Source organism: Argopecten irradians, chromosome 12, assembly GCF_041381155.1.
Source record: "Argopecten irradians isolate NY chromosome 12, Ai_NY, whole genome shotgun sequence".
In the NCBI taxonomy this organism is placed as follows: Eukaryota; Metazoa; Mollusca; class Bivalvia; order Pectinida; family Pectinidae; genus Argopecten; species Argopecten irradians.
Window position 1 is genome coordinate 32229448 of NC_091145.1, and position 20586 is coordinate 32250033.

General features: G+C 35.7%; 2 protein-coding genes and 1 pseudogene across 2 annotated transcripts in view; 2 read left to right on the forward strand and 1 right to left on the reverse strand.

Annotated features, from left to right (window-relative positions):
* Positions 1-2428: 2428 nt before the first annotated feature.
* Positions 2429-5067, forward strand: LOC138304936 (tripartite motif-containing protein 2-like). The gene is given in 2 exon segments (XM_069245349.1): positions 2429-2584; positions 2586-5067. Coding segments are annotated over 2 exon segments (2028 nt in total). The 3' UTR covers positions 4458-5067.
* A 4671-nt stretch (positions 5068-9738) lies between these two features.
* The window catches only part of LOC138304611 (tripartite motif-containing protein 2-like), a 45788-nt pseudogene continuing 34940 nt past the window's right edge, over positions 9739-20586 (forward strand).
* Positions 16921-20586, reverse strand: part of LOC138304608 (uncharacterized) — a 32908-nt gene continuing 29242 nt past the window's right edge. The window contains exon 11 of the mRNA XM_069244776.1: positions 16921-19604. Within this exon, the coding sequence (XP_069100877.1) occupies positions 19366-19604 (239 nt within the window). The 3' untranslated portion in view covers positions 16921-19365. The remainder of the gene's footprint in view (positions 19605-20586) is intronic.

The following is a 20586-nucleotide window of genomic DNA, read 5'->3' on the forward strand; positions in this document are numbered from 1 at the left end:
AAAACAAAAGTGAGTGTACGGTTTCGATTTCTTTCTTTCAGATAATGACATGGAAATAGACCAATTTGTGTACTATTATTAGAATTAAATTCATTAGACATAATATATTTAACGTGTACGCGGTTAGACGACTTAGGAAAGCTTCAAGTAAAGTAAATATGCTATCTTAATTTTGTAGTAGACTAGAAATGCGTATACTAGTTTATCCCGTAATGCGCTTGATATACAGTAACCTTGTTCATGTCATATTTTTGCATACATCGGCTATTGTAATTAAAAAAAAACCATATCAAATAGCACGCACAAGGACTTAAATATACTTATGAATACTTGGTGCGAATTAGCACACCATAATAGAATATATATATCATATGACTGTGTTTTGACATATATCCGCACCGGCCATGATAGATATGCGAGAACAACCAATTTATGTCACACACCAATGCATGTCAAAATATGACAAGGAATGCTTAATTACACTAATGATACATGCATTTAAATATTACATGAGCAAAATCACTAGTTCCAGTTATAAAGAAAAAAACACCTAAAGTTTAATAATAAAACGCGTTCGTATACGTCTGTATAGAGTAAGAATATTATTTTGATACATATAAACCTAATAATTTGTTTCTCAGTCATATTTTGAGAATATCTTGGATAATAAGCAAGATTCAGATGAAAACTTGAAGTTTTTTGCTAGGAACTCGCATCAAGCTGTATGTAAGTGTCACAATTGTATGATAAATAGGAGTTCTTTGCGTGAAATCACGATCTTAATATAAGGTAGGATATATAATTAACACTTGAGCTGAATATCGGTCTGTAACACCATGCGCAATGTATTTAAACTCTACAAGTTGGAACCTACCTGCTCGGTACTCTTTTATCGAAGCGATACCGGAAACGGATCAAAACATCGTTGCCGTACTAGTTGCACTACAGTGGGAATGACCCTGATATGATCTTGACAAAGTGTTGTTACATCTCTGGTTGATCCTAAATCGAAGATGACTACCATGACACCATATCTAATTAATTTCCAATACAGCTGCTGCCAAGGTAGTCAGATGACCAATAAGGCTATTGGGCCTCTTGTTATCAATACCTATAAGATGCTTATATATCTGGTGGTTGTGTAGCATGCAGCATGATGCTGGTATGAAGAGCCACCAATTGTGTTCTTATCAATAACACTGGCCTTTATTCAAGGTCACAAGGGTCAAATATGCTAAAATAACGTTGTAGAGGATATAGCCGTGTCCCGTGGACAGGAATGCTTTGATGAAATGTTAAATGGTAATTAGTTAATTACAACCATTTTTGCTTCATGCATACATTAAAATGTTTTTGATATTTTGTGTTTGCTGACTTTGCTCAACCTCTAGCTACTGTTGTAGCCAAAAAGATATCACCTTCTGACTGACTTTCAGAAGGTGATATCTTTTCCACTACAACAGCAGCTACTCAACCTCGATACTCCAGTGGCCGTGGTGGCCGAGTGGTTAAGATGCCCCGACATAAAATTATTTTTTGGAATAAAACAAAAAAATGTCCCAAAATATTACCTCTGGAGTTCAAATCTTGGATTTTTTAAAAAGAGATCCATCTTTTTGAATGACATACTACATTCAATGAACATCAAGACCCACTTTGATCTTTTGCAGAAAAACGTTATTGTAAAGTAGCCGTGTAATATTGTAAATAAATACTTAACACGTACATTATGAGCAATATTCGAACGAAAGTTTTAGGAAAAACATAATTTCAGTATATTGTATTTCAAAAATCTAATACAGAAATATATTCCGTCTTTTGTAGGCATGAAATATCAATTTTTTATTTTCTTTCTTATGGAAAAAATATCAACACATTTATCATCGCGCTAATGTTAAAGATGCTCCACCGCTGACAGAGCAAAAATGATATTCATTATTTGAACAATAATTGATGTATATATGTGTCTAATTAATACAAAAAATAATATAAAATAATTTATTTTGCCTTTGGTGCATGTGCAATCAGTACTTCATTCCATATAGGATATAGTGCCACGGATTTTTTTCGGGATGCAATTAATCATTTTTCATACTTTTAATTTTAATTAAAATTAGAAGCTCAAACTTTTCAATGGTGGTAATGGTGTAAAGTAAGTAACTTTTGTAACTGAAGAAAAATACTAAATCATCTGCTCCTGTTTTAGATAGTGGAAAAATACCATTTGTCAGCGGTGGAGCATCTTTAAAGCAGGCTGCAAAAAGTTATCAAAATTAGACAATTGTCTAATTAATTTACGTATAAATAATCATTCTTTATATACATTGCACACAGATATCTACCAATCTCAAAATATTAAACCTTCAGATGAACCCTATACCAATTCCGTTTAAATGTTGGTAATTGTGTTTTAGATATCCCTGTAGCCATGGCGGAGAGTGGTGACCCAGAGAAACCGTCGACTAATGTCCCTAAAAGTCAGTCTCTCGACGCTCTAGTCCTGGAGTGTCCTATTTGTCTGGAACAGCTACAACATCCAAAGTCTCTCCCCTGTCTACATTCATTCTGCCAGGAATGCCTTGGCATGCAGCTACATCACCAAGGAGCTGTCAGGTAAGATGGCGTCGTCGTCCTCTTTCTCCTGTCCTGTTTGCCGTAAGATCACAGAACCGGTAAATCAGTCAGAAGACAAAGAAAGATGGGCTGAACAGTTTCCTACCAATAGCCTGGCAGTCGAAATGATCAGACATTTACTAAATACAGATGACCTTCTGGTATGTACGCCCTGTGGAAAGAAAGGAAACACGAAGGTAATTGCAAAGTTTTGGTGTAAACATAACCAATCTTACTTCTGTGCAGATTGCAAAACTAATCATCATGATTTGGTTCATGGAAATTGTGAACCAGAGAATATCACCGAATGGAATAAGTCAGCTGCAATACGGCGGAAGACCTCAGCTGTTGAATGTGGAAAACATAAAGAGAAATTGGAGTATTTCTGTGAAGATCATCAGATATTGGGATGTTATAAGTGTATCATCGTCGATCACCGGAAGTGTGAGGTGGTTACATCAGCAGATGACTTCCGGGTCAAGCTGGCAAGTGGAAGGATCGACAGTCTTCTTGAAGAACTGCGGAAATGCGTAGACGCCATGGATATATTAATAAAAGACGTCGAGGAGCAGCTGCAATTTATGACAGAGGACCAAGTCATCGCTTTGGATAGTTTAACAGACCTGCGTGCGAAAATAAATGAGCGGTTGGATAAACTTCAGAAGGAGCTTACAGATAAATTGACTGCAGCATTCAAAGAGGAGACAGAGAGTCTTGATATCTCTAAACACAAGTGTGAGCGACTGATGTTGGCAATGCAGATGACATTGGCGTCATCTCAGGATTCGGCCTTGAAGGAGGACACTGTCGGGACGATCAGCCTATTCCAGAGAGGGCAGGCGGAGGTTGAGTCATGTAAAAACCTCGTACAGGGGTTGGAGACATCATCTAGCACTACCAGAATGAGACATGAATATAAACCAGACATAATGGCCTTGGATACAACAAACAGCCTTTCCATGGGGAAGATAATCATTCACAAACAACAAAAGCGATTGCCTTCCACAGCAGTTAGCTACCCGTTTTCAAAACGTCAGTTAAAACTGGTAAGGAGGTTCAGTATCAGAGTTCGATCTGATTATGAAGAATGTTGTTCTTTGGGGATAGTTCTCCTGTCAGCTGACCGTGTTGTCGTGGCAGACAAAAACAATCAGAAAGTGAAACTCTTTACGGTTGAAGGTGATTTCCTGTGTGAAGTAGGACGGAGCGCTCAGCCTTATGACCTGTGTAACATTGATGACATCTCTGTGGCAGTCATTCTGGTGAGTGTTAATACCATATGTATTGTCACCGTTGAAGATTCCACCTTGTCCATCCTATCCTATATACATATTCAAAATGCTACTGATGACCGGGTTTACGGTGTTACCTTCGCTGACAATTCGTTTATTATTGGTACAGGATCATCGCTTTACAGTGTAGAAAGAAAAGATGGACTGGCTACAAAACTTCATCCTGTTAAATCCAGATGTCTGCATCTCGATAATGACAAGTTAAATGGGCACGTCTTTGCAAGCGTCAAAACGTCTTCTCCTGGCACATTGGCAGTGGTTCGATTGTCTGACGGAACCTACACAAACGTACTGAAAGTCGGGATCGTGACCGGTGCGTTGGGGATAGACGTGGACAGGGAGGGTAATGTGTATGTGTGTGGGGGTGACTCCAACAACGTCATACAGATGGCCGGGGATGGAACAAATATAAGGGAACTTCTGACAGTATCAGATGGTATCGAATGTCCAAGGGCCATCGCATTGTTAGGCGACCAAGCAGTTGTCACAAGTGAATGTTCGACTCAAAGGAACCTAGTCCACGTTTTTCAGCTCGTTAATGGAAATAAATAGCTTACCAATTCCCGTTGACACGCATACATTGTGTACGAGACCACAGATAACGTTTTTAGATAATATAATTATTTTTGTCAACGCATATCATTCATATATACAATGTACAACGTTTACCGGGAGAACATAATAACATAAACATGTAGCATCGGTCACCAACAGACACACTTTTGTGTTGTGCAACTTATTTGTTTGATTTTTCCATTGCTGGTACGCTATGGAAGAACTTGTATCTGGAAGCTGTACGCAATTCATTTCGTTTTTACGACATGCTATTGAATGATTATTTACAATGAGGTTTAAGCATAATTTTTTGAAGTGGTTTTTTTATTCCGAAATGACACACGGGAACTTTTCATTTGTATATGTACATGTAAGTGTGCAACCAGAAAAGAATGGCAAGCATGCAAAGCCTCTCTAGGATGTGTGCGATATGTTATGGCTTTACAAAACTATTAGTCTGTCTCATTTTTGGAACCAGTAAATCCTCGCTACGTTTAATTGTGTACAGTATGGATAACTTAAAATGTACAAGCATATGCTAATAATAGACGAAATAGCTGATTGGTTATTAGTTGCAAAGTGTACCATACAAACTATCAAATTAACATTTATTCCGTGGTAATTATCTTGGACAAGGAAATAATGTATTGGATTGATATAAAGATAAGCTATCAGCTTTTGAGCAATAAAACAAATTTTGAATTTCTGCACACTGTTCTGATCTCCCTTTTTAAAGGGAAATTTCAGTATAAGAGTGCACACAAGTTTTTTTTCTCCTTATATTAACTTATGTAAGACAATTGGGGTTCGTTCTGATGATATTTGGACTAGTTGTCATCGCTATGATATGGCCAGTAGTGTCCACTATGATCACAGTGTGTGATGTTCAAACTCGCTCGCTGTCCGCCATTACACATTGTGGTCCGACGTCTTCTACATTTTGATGTACGTCGAACCCTGGTCGGCGCTTTTGGAGTAAAAGTTAATTTTGTTTATAACTACGTAAATCGCTCTTACATAGCGTGTTTACCTTATTAGGCGCATGATCTTGCCTGAAAAACAATTTTACCAGCTCTTTGCTGACTATTTATTGCATTTGGCTAACTTACGTGACACTGCATCGGGTATATTGTTCTTGTTTAATCGTATAGCTATACTATTTGGAATATCAGCGGTATCAATTGAAATAGCTAACAATATCGCAGAATTTGTCAATAATTCTTGTTTTAATTTACATAAGAAATGTAAAAAATAGTTTTATGTCATATTTTGCTTCGGATTCGTGGTTATCTAATAGAATTAGCCTCACTGAATTGTCCCTTTAATGACCTGCCCCACGGAAGTCTCGTTTCGACCTAAATCAAAGAAGTTTTGAGAGATTTAAATTATCAATACATCTGTTTCAAGTTGCCATTTGCAAAAAAAATCAAATACTTCTATTCTATGTATAATTATTTTATACCTGCGGGGATTAAGAAATGACCCATGTTGCGGTCATTGTGTAAATATGTCTTTCATCTCTTTAAATCGTGCCAATTTTTTTTTATCATTTTAGCTCACCTGGTCCAAGAACCAAGGTGAGATTATGCTATACATCGGCGTCCGGCGTCCTTCAACAATTGACTGTGGGGTGCTAACTGAAAATTGTACAAATGGTCGGGCTGAGCCTGAGGGTTGGGCCAAAAAGGGATCAATTTGGTTATTTCCATATATAAACCACATTGGAAAGTACTCTTATTGCGATGGTACAGTAGCATCATTATAGGACGGGGATTCAAAATTATACAAATGATTGGGCTGACCTCCCGGGGGCCTGAGTGGCCGAGCCAAAAGGAGTCAATCTGGCGATTTCCATATAAAAAGCATCTCTGAAACTTAACATTGAATACCAATCATAGTCATATGGTATAGATAGCATCAATAGGGTGGGGATTCAAAATTGAACAAAGTATGCTCTCACATTTGCCCAATTCTTATAGTAAGAGCTTTCATTATCATTACTATATAAACCAGGTGAACGATACCAGTCCTCTGGGCGTCTTGTTTACTTCAATTGTGTTTACCTTAATCATAACTGCGACAGTATTTGTCACTTAAAACAAGCGAGCATACGGACATATGGTTTTTCTCCATTCTCCTTGGCATGAGCTCCTATTTCAAAAAATTATCATTATATGAGGAAAAAAAGTTTAATAGATAAGAATGACCCTTCGATTAAAAATACCTAAACCTCATTGGTAAAGGATGAACACTTCTGAAAAGTAAAAAATGATACCATTTTCAGGTCATCTGGGCCGAAGGTCATGTTTCGTCCGTCGTCGTCCGACGTGCGCCGTGCGTAAACTTTCCACATTTTGAACTTCTTCTCAAGTATTACCGGTGCGATTTGGCTTAAACTTGCCTGAAATGATCCTGATATGGTCCCGACAAAGTGTTGTAAGTTTTCGGACTCTATCCGACATCCAAGATGCCCGCCACAGCCGATATCTTGAAAACATATTTTGAACTTTGTCACAAGTTCTACCATTGCAATTTGACTGAAACTTGCCTGAAATGATCCTGACATGGTCCCCACGAAGTGTTGTAAGGTTTCGGGTCGATCTGATATCCAAGATGGCCGCCACAGCCGACATTTTGAAAAACAATTTTGAACTTCTTTTCAAACTCTACCGGTCGATTTGGCTGAAATTTTCCTGAAATGATCTTAACAATGTATTGTTCCATCTCTTATTGATCCCAAATAGAAGATGGCTACCCTTACACCATATGTTATCAATTTCTTAAACGACTATTATCAAGGTATTTAGATGACCGTTAAAGCCCTTAGGCCTGCTGTTTGACATGTATTGATATTATTTACTTTTTTTAGGTTAATTCGAGGAGTTGTTAAACCTTTAAAATGTGATATTTCCCTCGGCCTTCTGCATTGACCTCTGAGAATATCACCTTTGTCTAGTTTTTTCATGTCATGGTATTAACCTTCAAAATGTTAATACCTGTATAAAATGATCAAAGATTGAATCGATCACCGGAGATTTACATCATCCATTGTCCTTTGTGTTGGAACTGAACACTTCTCGGTTAACATCTCCAATCAAAGTAATCGATAATCGTATTAAATATCATTATCTGTCTTAGCAATAATCATATATTTAGTGCAGTAAACTTTGGCATTTTTGTTAATCGATCAATAATAACGACATCAACCAGGGTTACTAAGACCAATTTTCGTCTCAATCGGAAACATTCGGCACTTTCCGTAAATGAGAAAATGTATCTTTTTGCTACGCCGCTTGAGGCGTAGCAGTTAGAATCGGATGCAAATCACGCCATCTTGCAGGATAGCCATGTAGCAAGAACGCTTGAATCAGATGGATGTTCGGTGTGTTACAAGCACTGCCTGTTGAAGTAATATTAAAACGAATTACGGAAACAGACTTTAATCTGTCTGGATTCGGACGCCATCTTCCTGATAAAGCATGGTCACATGTGCGCTTGCATCCGTTAATTAGATTTCTGTGTAGAACAAGCATTTGTGGTAAAAGTATTCTGAATAAGGATTTTCTAGAAATTAATCGGGCATTTTAATTAAATCTGGTTCCATTTACAGATGGAACAAATATATCTGTAGTAGTATACCATGTTCGAGACATTACTTTTATATTTCTTATCTAATTTAGATCACCATCGTGTAACATTAATAATCAGAATAATATTATTAACGGGACACGGAACATACTAAAATACGGAATGACAGTACGTACTTAAAGCGGAATGAAAACGGACCATAGAAAAACATAGAAACATTAGATTAAGTTCAATATTTTCTTTGCCTTTTCTCTGAGCTTAGCAATCTCTGCATAAAACCCTTTTTAATTTGTTGGAAGCAAAAGTATTATTAAAACTGTTCGTCTGTACTAGACCTGGCTACCTTGCACTAACACAAGCTCACAAACTATAAAAAGGCTTTCAACAGAACAATTAAAATTGCTAAACAATATCACCATATCATTGTTTAATTTCCATATTCTGTCCAATCAAAGGGTTAAGCTTCCGCGTAGCCCACCTAGCCTTTTGGGAAGCTAATACTTCTTGTCTATTTATATTCTCGTTTACGGAAATCGCCGAACGGTCCCGATTGTCGTCACAAGATCCCTTTATCAACACTATCCTCAATCCTAATATATTTTTCACTCGCTCAAATCGGACACTAAAGTCTAAACTGGAAATGGATAGTTAGATACATTAATAAAAGAAATACAGGATGTACTTCGTCACTATCTGCACTCGATATGTTCATGCCATCCAAGAACTATATTTCCGGATTTCAATTTTGAAACCATTTTCTCATAGACAGGAAATATCCAGATACTATTTTTTAAAGTAGGGTAAATTGTAGTCTTACCCTTTACCAGGATGAATAGAAGATCAAGAAGAAAATTACAATTACTTTACAAGATAAAAAATAACTTAACACCTGATTACCTAACGGCTCTTCTTCCGCCTCTAATCTCAATTTTCAATATAACCTTCGTAATGCTAGTAACTACTCTTTACCAAACTATCGTCTACAGCTAACAAACTCCGCCTTTTTCCCTTCAACTATGGAATCAATTGGACCTTGTAATTAGACAAAGTGTATCATTTTTGGCTTTTCAAAATTCCCTTCTCAGTTTTAGAGATACATAAATACCCTCTTACTATCTTATAGGGGATAGAAAATACAATATATTGCATGCCAGAATAAGAAATAGATCCAGCACTCTAAATAACGATTTATATCATGCTAATTTGATAAATTAGAAACATTGTCAATGTGGTTATAGTATCGAGGATGCACATAATTTCTTTTTCGTATGTATAAATTATGCAAAACAACGTGTAAAATTATTTCGTGAGCTTAATATCTTTATCCCGCTAGACCTAAATCTACTTCTATTTAGCCCCACCAGAGTATCCATACTTAGTTTTAGAGATCAAGAATAGGTAAAAATCATGTTCTATATTTACATATGTATAAATGTAGAATATAATGTTTACCGTTTTCTTTCACCTATACCCCCAAACGGTCTATGAACACTTTGGTGGGACAAATATTTTTTCAACTGTGCTGTAACTAATTAAGGACATGTAACAAAATTCATACTAAGAATTAACCCTTGAATTCATTTCATTTAGTTAACGGAATTCAAATGCTAAACTTTTCAACTCGGCATCACATATTTATATCCGGATACATACAATGTAATACTTTGTATATTAGAAATTTTCGTGACAAGGGAGACAACTACGAGTTGTCGTTTCTGCGAAAAACTGGCGACAGAATATTCGAACTGGAGTACAGAATTACTGAGCCGTGAGTAACGTATCAATCGTTTTTGACCTTTGTAGGGATAGTTATGTATTCTAACTAAGTAGGAACTTTCGTGGCAATATCAGACTTGAAATTGATTTGATTTGTATTGATATATAAGCTTTTTTAGCACCAAATCCATAACATATGAGGAAAGGCTAAAACGAAAGTAGAAATATCTAGGGGTTTAAATTATATAAAATCGTTAACAATTATGTTATTTTACAAGTTTATGTTTGTATATATGTAATACCTAAATAAGATACACGAGATTGGTTTGATGTAGATGTGAATGCGGGTACTTTCGTTTTATATATATCTAGCATTGAAACATGAGTAATCAATAGTGAAGTAATTTCGAGAGAATTAATACGCCTAGCGTTCCGACAAAAAATGAACATGGCGATGATGTTTAAAGTAAGTGAGCTACACGATGTTTAAATGGAGTTTCTACAAAGTACGGGACATGACACCGCCAAAGGAGATTGTGAATGCACCACAAGCGTAGATTTTGTGATTTTGGCTTGGTTTTTGAGGTACCCATTAGAGGTGAAACGACATTTCGACCGGACAGGGAAATGTCTACCTAGCATATTTTTCGTAAATTTCCCGATTCATCAAGCCATAACTTCGTCACTACTGGGCCAATTTTGTTCATCAAGCACTCACTGGAAAGATAATTATTTCTCTTTAAGGTAAGATCATCCTCGATATTCCAGGGGTTCCGATCACTAACGATCTCTACACCCCTGGACTATCTCATAGTAAAACTGGAGGCAACAGAATAGAACAGGTAACTTAGTCATTTGATGTACATCAGAAGAGCCGTATAACGGTACACTGTGGTTAACTCTGTGGCTTTGATGTTAGGCGTTGCTCTCTCTGTAGTCTTCAAATGAAATATTTGCTAGCCTGTGATTGGTCAAATGTTTTCCGCTGAGTGCCTTCAATTTCACTATAAGATAGTCCAGGGGTGTAGAGATCGTAAGTGATCGGAAGCCCTGGAGTATCGAGGATGAGGTAAGATATGGTTAATGGTGTAAAGAGCCCATTTATTAAAATAATCACGGGTTTGAAAAAATAGGTCCGTTTTTCTCGACCGCCGAGTACGGCGGCACAGAAGTGACACGAAAAATATTTTTTTTAATGTATGGTGAAAAATATTTTTTTTATGTAGGGCGAAAAATATTTTTTTTATGTAGGATGAAAAATATTTTTTTTAATGTAAGACGAAAAATATTTTTTTTTATGTAGGATGAAAAATATTTTTTTAATGTAAGACGAAAAAAATTTTTTTTATGTAGGATGAAAAATATTTTTTTAATGTAAGACGAAAATTTTTTTTATGTAGGATGAAAAATATTTTTTTATGTAAGACGAAAAATATTTTTTTAATGTAAGACGAAAAATATTTTTTTCTATTACGTGATCACGTAAAACTTATTACGTGCTCACGTAAAAAGTATTACGTGAGCACGTAATAGCTCAACCAATGAGAAGCGACGTTTCACGCGTGGATCTGATGCGGTATGGTAATGTTGCGATCAGAACTTTTGGTTCATTTGTATGAACATGGACTGAAGTACAGGGAAATTCAGTATGTTTTGGACGAACAGTGTGGTATAAGTGTAAGTTTAAGACATCTTAAGAGACTTCTGAAGACATTTGGTCTGCAAAGAAGGAATTATAGTGATATTGACACGGTTATCAGTTTCATACGAACTGTTCTCAGAGAGAGTGGTCAGTTACATGGGTACCGGATGATGCTTGCGAGATGTAGGGAAAACGGTTTAACAGTACGTTCCAACGATGTTCGTATGATTTTACGTCACTTAGATCCAGAGGCTGTTCGTCTCAGGACAGCTAGAAGTATACGGAGGCGTGCCTACTATGCACCGGGGCCAAATTTCATATGGCATGTGGACGGATATGATAAGTTGAAGCCGTTTGGTATTTGTATAAGTGGAAGCAGTTGTGGCTTTTCCAGAAAAATCATTTGGCTGAATGTATATCATACAAACAACAATCCTCAAATAATCGGCGGCTATTTTCTAGAAGCAGTAAAACTGTATGGGTGTTGCCCTCGGTTCGTTCGTGCTGATTATGGTACTGAAAATGGGCACATTCGTAATTTTCAAACTTTCTTTTTGCGACATTTACCTGACAGCAATAATTCTTATATAGATGGTTCAAGTACAGCAAATCAGCGAATTGAAAGTTGGTGGGTTATCTACGCCGGGAGCATATACAGTTTTGGATAGACACATTTAAGCATCTTCACTTCAGCGGTCAGTTCAGTGGAAACTTCCTGGATAAAAGCTTAATACAGTTCTGTTTTACGGCACTAATTCAGGTAATCAAATGATGTACCCAATATAAATAGAATTGTTCATGGGTCCTTAAAGTGGAGGGGACGTTTTAGCTCGAGTATAAGATTGCTTTAAATCCTGTTTTCATCGCCATATTCACAGGAACATCATTCAGCATAAGTATTATAGCAAGTGTGAGCGCTGTATGATTGAGTTGTCTTTCACCTAACAACTACATCAACTCGTCGTTTAAATAAGATTATAATCTTGCCAGTGTAAACATTTGTATGAATTAAATTTTCTTGATTCTAGTTGGAAAATTAAATAACCAATATATCATATATATTCATTCTATGTGTTGAATTGACCTCTAGTTTTAACTTTCTGTATATAATAAAGCAACTTTAGCAAAGCTGCATTACAAACGCGATGATGTCGCTTTTCTAATTTTAGCTATATACTATGGCATCAAGATACTATTGATCTATTGATACTGAGGTGGATGTTACCGGTTTATAGGAAAGATAACTGGGAAGTTACCGGTAGGGTATTCTACGGGCATAATGTTTTGTGAAAGAACAACATCACATATATTCACACAGTTTTATGTCAATTAGGACTGTATAAGTATTCTAGTTTTTCATATAATTCTATATGAAGTGTAACGTTGAAAATGGACCTCCGTTGAAAACTGACCTCGTGTCATTTTTCAACGTTGAACAATGACCCCGGAAACCGTAAAAACTAAACTTTAAGCGCACTTTTTCACCGACCCTTTGAAAATAGACCCCGTTAAAAAGTGACCCCATAAGAACTCGTTTTTACACAACAACACAACACGACACCACAACACCACAAAACCACACAACATCACACAGCACAGCAACACACCAACAACACAACAACACTACACAACACAACACCACACAACAACACATCACACAACACAACAACGCATCACACTAAAAACAACATCACACAACACACAACCACACAACACAAGACAACATCACACAACAACACGACACAACATCACAACAAAACATCACACATCACAACAACACACAACACAACCACACCACAACACGCAACAACAATTCAACAACATCTAACAACAACACCAAAAAACTTAACAACACTACACAACACAACATCACACTACACAACACAACATCACACAACACAACATAACACAACAGCACATCACACAACATAACACAAGAACACATCACACAAACACGCAACAACAGCATTACACACCTAACAACAACACACAACACTACAACAACACAACAATCCTCACAACACAACATAACAAGAAAACATCACACAACAGCACGACACATAACACAACACCAATACAACACCACCTAACAACACAACAATATACAACAACACAACACCCGACAACAACACAACATCACACAACATGACGCAACATCACATCACAAAAACATCACAACACATTACACAAACACGCAACAACAAAACAACACACAACAACACAACACAACACAAAACAAACACAGCCACACAGCATACAACAACGCACAACACAACAACACACCAATAACACAACAAAATAACGTTACACAACCACACAGCTCCACACAACACACACCATAACAACCAACATCACACAACAACACACAACATCACACAACAACACACAACACACAACAAACAACACAGAACACATAAACACACAACCACAAAACAACACAAAAACACAACACAACACAACCATACGCAGAACAAACATAACAGATCCATACGCAGATATATAATACATGTATTCTTGTATTGCAGGGAATAAATTTATATTAACTATTACTAAATATCTGACAAACGCGAAATAGTCGAAAATATAATCATAAAAAATCGTTAAGAATCAAATTAATAATATCACATAATTATAGTTTTGTAACACTATCCACTGGCACTCGGAAGTGAACACCACATAGTACAAACTTTTCAAAAGACCATCCGTTGATAGTTTGCCAAGGTAATTTTTCAACGGTCATTTTTCAACAGACCTGCCGTTGAGAATTGACCCTAGACACTCTCAATTTTCAACGGCATGTTCAATTTTCAACGGCATTCGGGGTCCGTTTTCAACGTTGATAACTGACCCGAGGTCAATTTTCAACGGAGGTCCATTTTCAACGTTACACCTGCCATTTTGCGAATGTGTGCTTCCTACGCTTTGAAAATAGTCGAAATTGACACCATCTTCGCATTTTTAGGTGTATTGAGTTGATTTTTGTTGTGAAGGATTCACTCAGATGAATCTAATAAAGATTGAAGTGTGAAATCATACCATATTGGGTATTTATTTTTTATATTCTTTTTGTAGTTGAAGTGATTTTAATCGTTTAACAAAAATGCTAAAAATAATAAATATTCTGATGGAGCAAAAAATCAAGGATACTGACCTCCAAGGTTATGTATCAGGAACAGCAATCAATTTTCATTTAATTAAGTGGCAAGTTATAAAAATATGTAATCTGACCTGTTTGTAGAGAGCGTTAAATATGTGAAAGTCATGAAAACTAGGATACACTGGTATTTTGATCTTCAAAGTTAAGGGGGTAGGGGCACATGTGCTGCTATTCTGGTCAAATATGATAAAGTATTTGTCTGGAACTGGTATTTTCATTGCCACTTTTGGTAATTCTGCAAACATTCATGCTTATTAGATAATCTAGTTTAAAAACATTGCTTGAGCTTGTCGTGTGTATGGCCGAAACGATAAAAATCTGCTAAAATCACATATTACGTCAAATAGGCATTTCTAATTTACAGTATCTGAAAATTAAACCCACTTGCATATCAATTTTGTTCCATTTTCAGCTATGGTTTTAACTTCCAAAAATCCACACAAGAAAAAAAAATAGTCATAGGAAAAGTTTGACTTTTAAGCAGTCAGAGAAGAACCTTAATGATGATTACTTTTTTTTTATACATATGTAGATTCGATAGACTTTGTTTAATTATATGTACCTTCGTGTAGTAGCAAATTGAAAAACCAAGTTTTATGATATCTCCTTTTGTGATGAGCCTTTAAACGATGAATATCTGTATATATTAACAGTTCTAATATCTTATTTTTATTTTCAGAATGAGTTAGATACTGCGCTTGGAATGTGGAACAATCACAATATAAGGCGTTCAACTAACACCATGGTACCCTCTGGTCGCCCCAACAACATGTTCACTTTTCCTTTGTTGTGGAACACTGATGACAAAGGTGTTGTTGTATCAGACAATGACTGGGTGGCTTGTTCCAGAGAGGCGGAATTTCGCATTCTAGTTCCTTGTGATAAGGATGTGTATGAAGTGTGCATTGGAATCATGCAGGAACGTGCCATGACACCACCTCTCACCTGTAATGACGCAACAGAACTATATTTGCAACTTAGAAGAAAAGTACTTACTAGCCTTTAAAACGGTAACTACGAAGTTGCGCATTGGGTCATTTGAATGAACTGTTTTGAATAGCTTGTCTAGTGTAGGAAGCATCCTCCTATGTTTAGTTTAGACTTAGTTTAAGTAATTGTTGATACATATATATAGTAGTCATTTTTCTTTTACTACGCTGTCGAAATCTAAGTTTCTAAATTTCCCTATCGAGAGTCTAAATCACAACAATAGTGTATATTCAATTTAATTTCAAGTGGCTTTACCTAATGTCCACCACAATTGGCCTCGTAATTGTTTCTATCTTTGGCATATTCTTATTAAATCTGAAACGAGAGCGTGATTTAAGAAAAAAAAAGTTTCTAATGTATATTTCTTTTTCTATTTAAGTATAATAAGTTTGCATGTAATACTGACAGTCATTAATATAATGTTTTGGTCATAACGCGTTTTTTGTTTATTTTTTTGGTAATTTTAAATTTATCAGGACTTTAAATGTAACCTTAAGGTAGCAACTGGAATTGTGGTGTTTTAAAAGAGGCTTTATAAACGCTAAGACGCCTTGAACTTTCGAAATCGAAACGTTTTTCGTCAATCATGAACTGTGATTTTATGAATAAAGTGCATTGGTAAACATTGAACTCCATAATCTCTTGTTGTTGTGTGATCCGGATGTTTTGAATTACATTTCCATCAAACAAACAATCGGTATATAGATAATCGCTGTTTATATCGTCGCATTTGATTGGTTGAAACGGCAGAGTAAGGATGTCTATGAGAAAAAAAAGTAAGAAAATAAATTTATAAGGATTCACTTGCATACAGTTTTATGTTCTAGAGATATAATGTGTTACATCTCCATAACATAAAGATATATCCAAATCAAGTTAATTATCCGATAAAATAACGCTTATATAGCTATCGTCCAATAGTTACCATATTTATTCGTAACTATTTTTTTTTAATTTTATTTTAAAATCGCATATAGCAATGTTTCTCATCTTTTCAGTAAACCAAGTATTTCATTCATCCGTCTGTTTATTCTCGTTGATATCATGTTCTGTTGTTTTAACGACGATCACGGATCCTCCCGAACTATCCATGCTCGACAAAATTGTATTTCTCATTGGATGAACAACAGTGTCACCAATGATAAAAGGATGAATTTCAATAAAACTGATAGTAGGTTTAGACCTCTTCCTTCAAATCTACTTCAATTATAGTCAATTTGTAACCATAAGGGCTTTGCCCTCTATCATGAAATGCCTTTTTATAACGATAAAAGATGATCGAACAATGAACCAAAATAATCAACAAAGCAAAGTAATGAAGAAACTTTTATTTATGAATATGATTAATTTTATGTATATCAGTATATCATGCTGCATACAAACGAACCACTTGTGTATTTCAAAATGACAGTATTAAAGTAGATAATAACGTTTAATTAAGTGTAAGTGTAGATAAGGAACGTGTGACTAGTAATATTGTACATTATAATGCGGCTGTCTGAATGCAGTTATTCAAAATTGGTTCCAGTATTTCTGTTGATTCTGAATGCTGATCGAAAAGACATAACAAATGATAAATGAAGAGAATACATGAGATGATAATGTCTTCTAATTCGGAATGCACTTCAAACAACTGATACACTACATTCATTACAGCACTTAAGCAGTTGATAAGGTTTATCAAGGTTTCAAATTACACATTTACACATATTATATCAAAATCTGTGTATAAGATACAATTAAATAATGTATTTCTAAACAAAAGAAAGATTAAATTGAACAATTAAACCGCCGGATTCTTAATGTTGGCATGATTTTGCCTTGATTGTTGCAAGCAGGTAAAACCGCAAGCATCAATAACTCTAGAAACCGTAAACGCAAGTCATGCAAAATCTTGAGTGTTTCTTCAAAAGTAGATAGCATCTAGTGAACAAGTCAGACGAAAATATCGAAAACTACATAAAACATTAATAGTCCTGTAGCTGCAAGTCAAGCAAATATGTTGAAACTACATTAAAAGTAAATAGCACCTGAAATGCAATATAGGAAAAATATTGAAAACTGAATTAAAATGAAAAGCCCAACTTTCGCAATTAAGGCAAAATTTTGAAAACTACATCAAAAATAAATAGCCCTTCAGCCGCAAGTCAGACACAATTATTAAGAGCTACAATAAAAGTGAATAGTCCCGCCACTGCAAGACAGGCAAATATGAAATAATTGCATTTAACGTGAATACCGTGCAATCGCAAGTCAAGCTATAATGTTGAAATCTACACTAAAATCCAATAGCCCCGCAGCCGCATGTCAGGCAAAAATGTTGAAATCTACATTAAAAATGAAAAGCCTATGCAAAAGCAATTCAGGTAAAATATTGAAAACTACATCAAAAGTGATCAGCCCTGAAGCCGCAGGTCAGGCAAAATTATTATGAAGAACATCAAAAGTGATTAGCCCCGCAGCCTCAGGTCAGGCAAAATTATTAAGAAGTACATCAAAAGTGATTAGCCCTGCAACTGCAAAACAGGCAAATATGTAATAATTGCATTAAATGTGAATACCGTGCAATCGCAAGTCAAGCTATAATGTTGAAATCTACACTAAAATCCAATAGCCCCGCAGCCGCATGTCAGGCAAAAATGTTGAAATCTACATTAAAAATGAAAAGCCTATGCAAAAGCAATTCAGGTAAAATATTGAAAACTACATCAAAAGTGATCAGCTGTGAAGCCTCAGGTCAGGCAAAATTATTAAGAAGTACATCAAAAGTGATTAGCCCTGCAACTGCAAGACAGGCAAATATGTAATAATTGCATTAAATGTGAATACCGTGCAATCGCAAGTCAAGCTATAATGGTGAAATCTACACTAAAATCCAATAGCCCCGCAGCCGCATGTCAGGCAAAAATGTTGAAAACAACATTAAAAATGAAAAGCCTCTGCAAAAGCAATTCAGGTAAAATATTGAAAACTACATCAAAAGTGATCAGCCCTGAAGCCGCAGGTCAGGCAAAAGTATTATGAAGAACATCAAAAGTGATTAGCCCCGCAGCCTCAGGTCAGGCAAAATTATTAAGAAGTACATCAAAAGTGATTAGCCCTGCAACTGCAAAACAGGCAAATATGTAATAATTGCATTAAATGTGAATACCGTGCAATCGCAAGTCAAGCTATAATGTTGAAATCTACACTAAAATCCAATAGCCCCGCAGCCGCATGTCAGGCAAAAATGTTGAAATCTACATTAAAAAATGAAAAGCCTATGCAAAAGCAATTCAGGTAAAATATTGAAAACTACATCAAAAGTGATCAGCCCTGAAGCCGCAGGTCAGGCAAAATTATTATGAAGAACATCAAAAGTGATTAGCCCCGCAGCCTCAGGTCAGGCAAAATTATTAAGAAGTACATCAAAAGTGATTAGCCCTGCAACTGCAAAACAGGCAAATATGTAATAATTGCATTAAATGTGAATACCGTGCAATCGCAAGTCAAGCTATAATGTTGAAATCTACACTAAAATCCAATAGCCCCGCAGCCGCATGCCAGGCAAAAATGTTGAAAACTATATTAAAAATGAAAAGCCCCTGCAAACTACATCAAAAGTGATCAGCCCTGAAGCCGCAGGTCAGGCAAAATTATTAAGAAGAACATCAAAAGTGATTAGCCCCGCAGCCGAATGTCAGGCAAAATTATTAAGAACTACATTAAAAGTGAATAGCCTTATTGGCCTGAAGCCGCAAGACAGGTAAACAAACGTATTGAAAATTATATGAAAATTAACTATTTGAAAACTGCTTCAATTCAAATGTCATTCATTCTAAATGAAATCCCCCTGCCCACTGTATAGCTTTCCGAAACGATTCTTCGAAATCGTCAGGATTATCGAATCCTCTCCATATTGTGAGAATTAACCCACATGTATGGGCGCATGGTAATTGCCTTGAAGCTCCGAATTTTACTTCTAACTTGTGGTCGAAGCCCAAGGGAGGGATTTTACTGGCGCCAGTCCAAAATGAGAGCACACTCTCCAATGGAACTCCAGTTGCTCCCCCTAAAACATTCAAAATACGAATTCATTTAGAAAACAGAAATTACACTTCGAAAATTATTCCAATATTACAAATTGACAATGGCAACATTATATCTTAACAGGATTTAATATTACAAGAAGTGCATTCTTTGTTTTCAGTTTTAAAATCAATATTTTAATTTCATTGTTTAATAACTTTGCGAATACGAACTTTACAAAAATCGGTGAATATCGAAAGTTTAAACTTAGAGAGGCGGAGAAAAATATGTAGAACACTCTAAATACTTTTTCTATGCAAAAAATACAACAAGTCACAGACCATACAATTTTAAGAAAGAATGAAAATATGAATGGTGTTAATGTTGAGAACTGTCCAATTCTATTATCACAGTATGCAGATAATACTTCATTCATACTGGATGGAACAGAAATGTCATTAAAGGAAGCAGTATGTGAACCTGAAGAATTTGCTTAACTTTCAGGTTTAAATATGAATGTAGGGAAAAATCAGGATATATGGATTGATAGTAAAAAGTATAGTGAGGATTATTATCTACCTAGGCTAAATCTCCAATGGGGAAAAAGACATAAATACATTGTTAGGAATAGAATTTAGTGTAAATCTTCATGAGATCCTTAACTTATTTCTTACAAAAAGTTAACTAAACTCAAATCACTGATTAAGATCTGGACAATACATATAACATTGTATTGATGAAAAACCTGAATAAAATTTAAATTATAAAACAAGAGGACCATGGACCTTAACGGTCATCTGACTACTGGCAAAATACAACACAGTCAAATCACACAGTATTGGTTAACAACTAATGAAATGCATAGAGCTCTTTAGAAGAAACTGTATATTCCTGATCTATGTGATGACTTTAATTAAGAAGTAGGTCACGGTCAGTCATTTGAACAAACTTGGTTGTCCTTTATCCCAGCATGCTACTGATCCAATATTAGCCCTCTAGGCATTTTAGTTATTAACAAGAAGTTG